The 10,988-nt window shown below is 42.2% G+C and overlaps 1 protein-coding gene across 1 annotated transcript in view; it reads left to right on the top strand.

Moving 5' to 3' along the window:
* Positions 1-1,937: 1,937 nt before the first annotated feature.
* LOC101643974 (synuclein alpha interacting protein) overlaps positions 1,938-10,988 on the top strand; it is a 111,542-nt gene continuing 102,491 nt past the window's right edge. Inside the window, exons 1-2 of the mRNA XM_004696966.2 lie at positions 1,938-2,018; positions 3,332-3,434. Coding sequence (XP_004697023.2) covers positions 3,378-3,434 — 57 coding nt within the window. The 5' untranslated portion in view covers positions 1,938-2,018; positions 3,332-3,377. The remainder of the gene's footprint in view (positions 2,019-3,331; positions 3,435-10,988) is intronic.

The raw sequence follows: 10,988 nt of genomic DNA, 5'->3' as shown, positions 1-10,988 counted from the left end.
GAAGTAAACATCATTGGACAGGAGACACCAATTAAAGGAAGGACGGGGAGGCATTGGTACGTATTGTATTATACTAGAGTCCTTGGACGGGGTCAGACATTCAAATACCGCCAAGGCTAGTAAGACAGGTCACTGAGTAAGGCAGGGGGCTGTGGTGACCTGGGCTAATGTGTCTGTGCACCATTCATCTCCAAAGGGATGATTGGCTTCATTGTAGCTGTAACATTAGACAGGAGGTGGCAGAAGAGCATGACAGGACAACCGCAGTCCAGCTCAGATTCCTTATCATGCATGATTGTGTACAGCAGCTGTTGTGACTTGGCCTCTTCCCTTCCCATGTCATCCCTAGTTCCTAAGAAGGAGTGCTTAGGGTACCAGCTAGCTAGTGGAATGGCAGAATAGAACAGGAAGGCATGTCAGTGTAACTGAGAAGACTGGGAACTCCCCCTAGAACACGAAGAAGCTCAAATTGGGAGGAAACATTGCCAGGCTTGGTAAACCCCAGAGATGTCTGCACATGATGAGTTGGATCTGATGCTCCCAAAATGCCATTTGGAAAGGGATACACGCTGAAACCAGACCCCCACCCCCCAAATCAACAACAACAACAGCAACCAGATAAGAGAGAGTTTGGCATCTTGAAGACTCAAGAAGTATAAAACTTCCTGAGGAAGTCAAGGAGAGTGTGGGGTATTTTGGACCATTAAGTCCAAGTTTGGGCGGGGCCTTTCAGTCCACAAATGTGATCATTGGCCCGGGTCTTCAAGTAGTGAGCTGAAACAGATGTAACTCTTCCAAAATACAGAATAAGCAATCTCACTACCACAGTGAAATAGAAAGATGCTCTGCTTTAACATCAGCCTTTAGACCATGTGTCACTTAAGTTCCATTAGAAGAGCTAAACTCTCCCGGAAGACATTGCTCTCCAGATTGTCAGAACACCTGAAACAGGGGCTCCACGATTATTTGTGAATCTGCTTCACTGTGTGTTCATTCGCATTTTCTATTTTACTTTGTATTTCCATATATTTTAAATCCTCTTGGTTATCAGAGAGTTTTGTTTTGCTGCTTCTTCTCCCTTTATTTCCATTTTTTTGATGGGATTTTGTTGGTCTTTACCACATCATTGTAGTCACCAAGGCCAAGGGGCAGGGGTGAGGGGCCTCTGTAACAACAATTCATTGTGGAATACAGATTTAGTGCAGAGCAATTGGATTGGAAGAAAGCCGTTGAGCTGACAAGCTGGAACCCAAAGTCTGGATTGTCTCACACTCCATCAGAGTGGAAGAGAAAGTTACTTCGAGTAATTTGCAAGTCTGAGTGTGTGTATTTTCCTCTGACCAGCACAGTGAGGATAAGAAGAAAAATGATCTATTTTTATATATCAGCACTTTGCTTAAGAATCTGTTTTTAGCTTGCTATAAATAACAAGCCATCGCCCATCTGTCAGCTTGTCATATTGTGGTGGATGACATGTCACTCTGATTCGGCGCTGACGGGATAGCGGTGGATTTATGATGCTGAAAGCTGTGCCAATCGTATTCCAAACACTGGCAGAGCCCTTTTAGAGCCCGGGCTTTCAGCAGAGCTTTCAGACTGAGACAGCCTTGGAAGAAAGGCCTTAAGATCGCCTCCCAAAATTCAGCCCAATGAAAACTCTATGGATCATAACTTAATCTTGTCCCGTAGACACAGCACTCTTCTTGAGCGCCCCATCACTGGGATGCCCCCCTTGGTGTTGGAAGGCACTCAGAATGCACAGGAGGCACCCTACTGGAATGGAGCATGCCAATGAGGGAGAAGAGGGTGCTGGACCAGGCAACTTTTCTATCCTATTGAACATGGACTTGCCCTGAATTGGACTTGCCCTGAATTGATAGCAACTAACAGCAGCAATATATAATGGACACAACTTATGGGGTTTTTACCAATACCAATTGGTTTTTTTTTCCAGCTTTACTATGGTTTTCGAAGAACTTTTGTGATGTGCTCTAAATGGACAGTCTCATCTGAGCAAGGTAGTAGCATCCTCATCCTTTCATGGATCTGCGCTGTATCCACTATAGTTAAAATATTCTTTAATGGTGCACACGCAGGGAAAGAATGAGAAGAAATGCAGAAACGCCCACCGTTGTGTGGGTTGGCGGTGTGGGGTTGCAAGTGGTTTCCCCTTCGTTCTCATGAGACCATTTGCGTAGCTTCCAAAACACAGGGCAACTCAAAATGAGAAAACTGTGCTTTTAAAGTGAGATGCTGTTCCCTTTAAATTTACATGATGATTATTTTCCTCTGCCATGCTAGATTCATTTCCACTTGCCACTCACATAGTTCTTATTGTGCAGCAAGGGACACCCCAAAGAGAGACTAGAAAGAGGGGAGACAGAATTTTTTCAAATGATGATCAAGTCAGAAGACACTTTTCCACCAAGAAAGACAACTTCTGGGGCGTGGAATCCTCCTATTTCGATATCTGAGAGTCGACTCTGCGGGTAAGAGCCGCTCACCACGGCTCGGCCAGGAGATCTCTATTTCTGTGGTTGACATCTGTAGTGCCACTGCCGCCACGGACGGTAACGGTGACAAGTGATGGGGAAAGGAACTGGGAGGCGATGCAACTCACCCTGACACATCGAAAGGATTGCCACAGGCAGCCCGGAGGCAAGTGCTGACTGCAGAGAGTCTGGCAGCTGCTCGGGTCACGCTTGCTCTGCCAGGGCATCGGAAGCAAAGGTGTTAGAATTGAGGGCAATGTCATCATTTCGTGGTTGGAATCTCTGCTCAGATTATTCCCACCTGATCCCTCTTGTGAGGTTGTATTATAAATTCTGGAATTCCCATTACTATTGATTGGTGGGTGTCTGCCTCACTGGTCTTGCATAATTATTGTGGAGAGTCAATATTCATTGCTGTACGTGCAGTATCTAGGGATGTGGCCAGGGTTAGCATTTCAGTATGAGTTCCTAAGATTTCCAGGCTGGCTTCTCATCCCCAGAACATCTACTTTGACCCACAGTGTGGCAAATGCTGGGTAGACTCTGGTGAGTGCCCATAAGGGTTATTGGTAAAACTTCTAGTCCGAGCTACTGCCCCTGGCAAGCAGACACACACGGAATCAAGTAAGGCAAAAGACTGGTGCTTACTGGGGACCCTTGGCCAGAATCCTAGGGGATCGATGGAGAGCCAGTGTGCAGACACTCAAGAGAGGAAACTTGCTCAAAGCAATGCTTACACCCACTTATCCTTCTAAGGATAAGTGCTTGTTTAAAGAAAGATAAGGTTTTATTCATAAACAGTTAATTCTTTCCTTGTCTTTTCTGCTTGTCTTGTCCAGGAATTGATAAGCATTTGCCCTTACTCAAAATGTGCAAAGAAGAATAATGGAAGCCCCTGAATACCTTGATTTGGATGAAATCGACTTCAGTGATGACGTTTCTGTAAGTATTACTAATTGCAAGCAATCTAGTCAGGGTATTCCAGAGCCTTTAGCCACACCAGGCACATCCTCTGGTGTAGTCTGTACATCCCAAACACTTCCAATGACGTTCAGAAATGAACAGTAGAAATCCTGTTTGGCTGACAAATATGACTGGAGAGTCTGCTAGACCAGACATTGAATGCTGCTGGTTTGACTTGTGTAGACAGGCCATTTAACGTGGCTGAACCTCCGATGTTTAGTGCCTTTCAATACAGTCAAAATTATTCACTGAAGTACATTTTCACCAGGTCTGCATTTAGTTAGCACCCTTTGGTTCCCTTTATGTGGCTTGCTCCAATACAGCCAGTATACTCTACAGTTTGCAAGGACTTGGACTGAAGGACGGTCAAGCCAAATTTTATTGATTGATTGAACAATAAGGAGAATCTTTCCAAACTTTGTAGGGATCAAAGCATAGGTTTGATCCTTACTGAGACTTTTGAAGGAGAGTTCTGCATTAAGAAGGACAGGAACAGCCTTCCTCTCAGGTCCTTCTTTAGTGCTGTGGACTTCATAAATCCACGTTCATCAAGTTTCTTCTGACTCTTAGTGACACTCTAGGACAGAGTAGAACTTCCTAACTTTTTGAACCCACTGGGGTTCCTGCACTGTAACACAGAGCTCTCTGATTCCCCAGAATAACCCACTGCTTCCATGTTAACTTGTGGTTCCTCAGAATGGGTGGTTTAGCAAGATCTTTCTTAGAGCTACATGTGACTCATCCTGGGCTTCCCAATAAATTCTGCCCCACCATCCAGCATGCTGGCTCTCATGCCCAGACCCATTGGACTAGCCCTCAGAGAATGCAGTCAGAAGATTTCCATTTCTGAACTATCCATGTTTCTTTTCTTCCGAGGACTTCCAATGCCACAGTTCCCTCATATCTCCCATTGAAGGGTCGAGGTCTTAAGGCCACCACTGGAAATTGCATCACCCAGATGAGTTGACTTTAACTTGTCTCTGGCAATGGCTTTATTCCCCGATTTTACTTCTTAGCTTGAAATAAAGTATGGCTCTGTACACAAACATTGAATTACCGGGAAGAGCGTGATCAGTCACCTGTTTTGTACAGCTTTTGGTGAATTTTTCTTTCTCTCAGAGAAATGAGAAATCTCTGCTTTTCCTTGGTTCAGCCACCAGATAATTTTTACTAGCCCTTAATGAGACCTGGAGCCCTGGTGACATAGAGGTTACAAGTTGGCCTGCTAACCATAACTTCAGTAGTTCAAAACTACCAGGCCCTCCTCAGGAGAAAGACTGGGCTTTCTACTCCCTTAAACAGTTACAGTCTTGGAAAATCACAGGGGTCAGTATGTTCAGCTTTGTGGCCATGAGTTTTGTTTTGTTTTCCAAAACGTTTTATTGAGAGCTAATACAGATATAATATTGCACCATAGTTCAATCCCATCGGGTGTGTTTCTTTAATAAGACCAGTGAAATATGTTTCTCTCTCCCAATCTGGTCTATCTATACCACTCCCCTTTTTCTTAATCACTGCCCTGGACTTGAACGTGTTGCGAGCCTGTGCTTCTTGTCTGGGCACTTCCTCCAAGTACCTAAGTGGGAATAGCAAGGAAGGTGAACGATAGCTTTGGAAGTAGAGAGAGGATGGAAGGTTTCACAGAAAGGAAAAATCTTCTAAGTTTGATGGTCCATCCCTAAGTTTAGACAATAAAGTTTACGTTCAAGAGCATAGGCTTTGTAGGAAGCCATACCAGGCTCTGACCTTCTCTTGACATTTGTTGGCTGCTCGGTGTGGGGCACATTAGATCCACCTCCACGAGTTACCAACTTAATATTTACGGTTGTGTTGAGGATTGAGTGAAAGGAGAATATATGTCAAGTACTAAGCTCAGCACAGAGATAGTTGCTCTTATAAATGGTAGCTTTTGTTATTGGTAACTGAATAATACAGTAATATTTATGTGACCAATGGTGAAGAAGGAGCTCCAGGGAAAACACTAGACATGATGTCAAGACTGGTTTTCCCCCTTTACTAAATACAACAGAAGAGCAGTTGTATTTACAGAGGAATCATCTGGCAGCAGCCCATAATTTTGATGAATGAGGTATCTTCACTTGAAAGATAATAAAATATGCTAAGCAATAATTGAGGCTTTTTAACAGCTTCAATTAGGATGCAGGGTGATGTAATGGCTGAAGGTTCTATAATTTGACCACACAGAATCATAAATAAAAATAATCGTCTGTAGCTGCATGTACAACTGACCCCAAACCTTCCCGCATTAAATAAATACTTATTATTTTGGATCTTTATTGTGCACTAAAACTTAAATTAGAAAGAAAGCAATGAAATTATCTAGAATTTTTGAACTAAGGAGTCTTAGTGATGTAGTAGGCTATGCATTGGGCTGCTAATACAAGGTTACTAATTTGAACCCACCAGCCTTTCCCTGGGAGAAAGATAAGGCTTTCTGCCCACCGTGGAGAGATTTACAGCCTCAAGAACCCTACATAGAGTTGTTATGAGCTGGAATCAACTAGGCAACTTTTTTTTATTGAAGTGTAATAGTTAACATTTATTTATTTTTTAAACCTTGGGACAGGCACTATCCTAAATGTTATTTACACACATTATATATTTTCATTCTTATCACAATCATACAAAAAAGGTAGTATTAGTTTAATTTTACCTATAAAGAAATCAAAGCTCAGAGATAATAAGTAACTTGTCTAGAGCCACCCAACTAGTTCATAGCTGTCTGGCTCAAAAAGATCCACTTTCAGTCACAACACTTGATTGCAACCCTATAAGACAGGGTAGAATTGTGCTGTTTAAGTTTCAAAGGAAACTCAAATCTTTATGGGAGAAGAAAGTTTCATCTTTGTCCCAGGGGGCAGCTGCTGGGTTCAGACCACTAATCTTTGGATTTCGTAAGCAAATGCCTAACCCACTGTAGCACCAGTGTTCTTTAAGCTACAACTGCCCCCTGCAATCCAATCTATTTCAACCTATGTTGACTCAGGTCACTCCGTCATCATGTTGATTCCAACTCATAGCGACCCTACAGGACAGAGTAGAACGACTCCTTATGGGAGTAGAAAGTGTTGTCTTTATCTTGAGGATCGCTAGTGGTTTCGTACTGCTGACCTTGTGGTTAGCAGTCCAGCATGGAAATGCTTCACTGTAAATCTTTTACAGTCTCAAAGTAGACAGCTTCATGTCTCTCCCACGGAGCTGCAACTCAGTGTTGAGCCACTGAATATGTGATTAGCCCAATGCCTAACATTCTGTGACGCCGGGGGTCCTGGAGTTGCACATGATCTATTTCAGCGGTTCCCTTTAGGAGTGATTTCTCCCCTGTCCCTTCCCCCCAGGACATTCGACAATACCTGGAGACACTCTTGGCTGCCATTATAGAGGTGCTGCTAAATAGCCTATAATACACAAGACAGTCCCCTACAAGAAAGCCCTGAAAAGTCTTCTATAGCAAAGGCCCAAAACATCAATATTTCCAGTGATGGGAAACATTGGTCTATTTTCCTTCACTTGAAACTAAAGACACTCTACTTTGGCAACTTCGAGAACATGGGTCTTAGTTTCCTAAAGTTGCTGAGACAGAAGTACCACAAGTACGTGGCTTTAAAGAACAGACACTTATTTTCTCAGGACTCAGGAGGCTAGGGGTCCACATCTTGTCTTGGCCCTGACAACTTCTACTTTGTCTCTAGCACCGGGCAGTCCTTGTGCCTGAGCAATCTTCAAGTGGCATCTGTTTCCCCCTTGTGTACATGGACTTGGGTCTTTGTGTACATACTACCGATCATGTAATCATAGTGATGAAGTTAGGATCCACCGTGTCCTATCGTAACTGTAACTGATTACTTGATTATATTACATTAGATTTCATTTGGAAGGTAATCGCATCAAATTAAATGAGATTTCATCTATACGTATTAAAATGACCTTTTGCCATCCATTCAAGGTCAACTCCGAATACCTATGTCTTCAAGAGTGGTGCTGCCCCAGGGAATTTTATTGGCTGGACTTTGAAGGAGGCTGATCTCCAGGCCTTTCTTCAGCGAGGCTCTGAGTGGATTCAAACCACCATCCCTCAGGCTAATTGTTGAAGAACCATCTCTGTCACCCAGCGATCTCTGTCTAGGTTTAGGAGTTAAGATTCCAACACATACTTTGAGGCAACACACTCCCATCTAAACATGGTAGATTATTTTATGAAGTCTATTTCAAGTTCGAACTTAAAATTTTTCAGAATTGTATTTGCCTAACCTATTGATTTCATTGGGATCATGGGAAGCTGAAATATCCTCTTAAAGATTAAAGTTACTGTCTCCGTCTCTAACCTAGGAGCAATGAATATTGCAGCTGTTTTTAGAGCTACATGGAAACTATTCAGATGCTCACATTGAAAAATGAATATAGCTTCAACTGGCTAATAACTCTAAAATGAATTGAGGTCTCCCAGAAGCCTCCATCTCTGACAGCCCTTAAGCCTCTCTCCAGGTTAAGTGGCGAGGAAGAAGAGGAAAATGCACATCATTTTTGAAAAGGAGATTTACAGAGAAGATGCCTGAATTTAAAACTCTCCTTGTGTTCCAGCCTCCCCCCAGCCCCCGCCTGTTTCAGAGTGTAGACTTTCTGTTTCATGAGTGTGCTCCTGGTTAGGAGCCTAGTTCTTGTTTTAATTAAAACACAAGCTGTATATTGGTACAAAAAACAACTAGAACATTCATGCCTTTACCTAATGAGACAAAACACAGAAGGCAATCTAATTATTTTAAAATTTCCCAGACTCTGAAATTATGTGCATCTTTTGCAAAATACAGAGATTAAACTATACATTCTTGTAACCCTGCCATAATCAAGAAGGGCAGAACGCCATCCATTAACTGCAGCCCCGTGAGAGCTAGGGCAACACACCTGGACACAATGGCTCCAGGTTGGCTTTTCTTTCACTGCACACGGCTTGATAGACTCTGTCTTCATTCCTTTGGGAGTCAGAAATAGCCATCTTAAAAAAACAGAAGCAAAAACCCTCTGGATACTATTTGGCTTTAGGGTTCTTAGACACTAATGTGCACTTCTATTGAGAGGGGATCATATGCTGTCTCAAAAACAGCATTGTGAGCAGGACTAAAGCACGCAGAGGCTGACCCTGGATGTTGGGAAGGCCATCACTCGGAACCACCATTCAGAGACTGTCATCGAATAAGCCGATCATGGTGCTCAGCTCTTTCAGACTTGTGTTGTTTAAGCCTCGCATCAACTCCAAGATGCAGACTCCGCTACCGTTTCCTTTGGCAGAGGAGGAAAGTGAGGCCTGGAGAGGTTGCGTAGACAGGGTCCCCACAGTTCCAGATGGATAGGTGTCCAGGTCGGAGTTTGAAAGCAGAATTGCTTGCTCATTCTGCTCTTCCCATTCTAGGCAGCTTGACTGAGTAGAAAATCACAGCCCTCACTCACTATACTCAGTTAGCTCTGATGCGATGGCAAATCTCTTTTTTGGAATGAGATTGCTGGTATATGTTATAAAGAAATGAAATACAGCAAGCTAAAAAGAACTTCAATGAATCTCTTTTCATTAATTGCACTCTATCTCAACTTCTCCATCTATAAATTGATAATAATAATTTCTATCTATTGCCTAAAATGTTATGGGGGAAATGAGTTTATATATATATATATGAAAGTAATAACTTATGAAAATATATTTCTACAAAGTCACAGAAATCTTTATTAAACAAAAACATTGAAATGTGAAGCTGCTGTTTTTGACATCTCCTCCATCTAGGTCAAGATACTTTTGAGGGCAGTGTTTCCATCCCTGTGACCCTCCCCTGAAGAATTCGCTACTCTTTCTTCACACAACACTAAAACTGCTCTTTTGGCATTGTGAGAAACTCAAACAAAAATTTTTTAATATTCTTTGTGATTGGCGAGCAAAAAGAAATCTGAATGGGCCAGATTAGGGCCATCAGGAGGATAGGGTAAGGTTTCCTAATGAGATATTCATAGGACAGTTCTTGCGACCCCCAAAGAATGAGCAGACACATTGTCACGATGGAGAAGAACATTTCTTGACCCAATTTTGCAGGGTTTTCCCCTCTTTTCCTCATATTACGCCCCCATTCCCAGATTGCTTCCTTAAAGAGAGATGATCCCTTTGGAATACCAGTTACAACATATTTCTTGAGCTGACCTCTCTGCCTGGACCCTAACTGGCTTAGCAGATCCCCTTAGAAGCCACTGTGTTGATGGAATCCCCCCCCCCCAAGGGAGCCTTTTGAGACTGAGACAAGTATATTACTAAGAGAGCTTGTATATAGCTACCCACTGATCTTTGGGGACATGTGTAAACACATTTAAAATAAACTCATGCATGTATGAATTAGAACTCTACTAGCAATATTTTTTTTTTATTTACAAGTGTGTTTACATCTCTGGATGGTTGAAAAGGTTGATGTGTTTGGCTGTTAATTGGAAACCTAAAGTATGAATTCACCCAAAGCACCTCAGATTCACCAGCTTTTGAAAAATCAGCCATTGAAAACCCTGTGAAGCACAGTTGTGTTCTGACACCCATGAGTTTGCCATGAGTTGGAATCTACTTGACAGAGACTGTTATTTGGCTGTATATCCGCACATAGACATTTTATACATACATAAATATACATAAATGTACACATACACATGCAAACACACACACACATAAACAAAAAATAACTGCAATCAAGTTAATTCTGACTCATAGCTACCCTACAGGATGGAGTAGAACTGCCCCTGTGGTTTTGTAAAACTATCTCATCTTTCCCCCAGGGAACAGCTGGATTTGAACTGCTGACCTTGAGATTAGCAGCCCAACAAGTTACCCATTACAGTACTAGGATATATATACACACACACACATATATACATTCGAATGTATACACATATAAATGCCGATGAACATAATAGTTATTGTCTTTGTGTATGCTCTGTCAACACTTTGGTAAAAGATGACTTTTTAAAAAATAAATAAGTGAATTTATTTTTTACATTTATTTTCTACAACTAAGACCAAGATAAATAAGTATCCTCCTATTCTACCATCCTCTTGGATTGAGCTCTTATGATTTGGCACAATAGCACAACACCCATCGTGCCATTTCATTTTCCGAAGGTGCCCAAAAAACTGACTTGTGGCAAAATAAACCCATGGTGCAAATATGACTCATTTCCAGAAAGATATCATATCCCCATCTCACACAGTTCTCACTAAAATGCTTGCGTTGCTTCTGTTTTGTGTGCACCTTCTGTTACTTGGCAGTCCGGTGATCCGTCCCCACATTTTGTTGCATTTTGACAGAGAAGCATTTCAAAGCGGCCTGAGACCCAGCAGGGGCAGCTTTGAGAAGGGCATGTAGAGCATTCCAAGTGAATTTGGCATTGAGTTGGGGTGGGTAAAGACACTTTAAAAAAACCTTTCCCCCTGATTTTAATATATAAAGAATATAGAGATAATTCAGGTCCCAAGAATCTGACTTGCCTTTC

The sequence above is a fragment of the Echinops telfairi genome, unplaced genomic scaffold (assembly GCF_000313985.2).
Source record: "Echinops telfairi isolate 266 unplaced genomic scaffold, ASM31398v2 ScPeMD7_7469;HRSCAF=8507_1, whole genome shotgun sequence".
In the NCBI taxonomy this organism is placed as follows: domain Eukaryota; kingdom Metazoa; phylum Chordata; class Mammalia; order Afrosoricida; family Tenrecidae; genus Echinops; species Echinops telfairi.
This window is presented reverse-complemented; position numbering and strand designations above follow the sequence as displayed.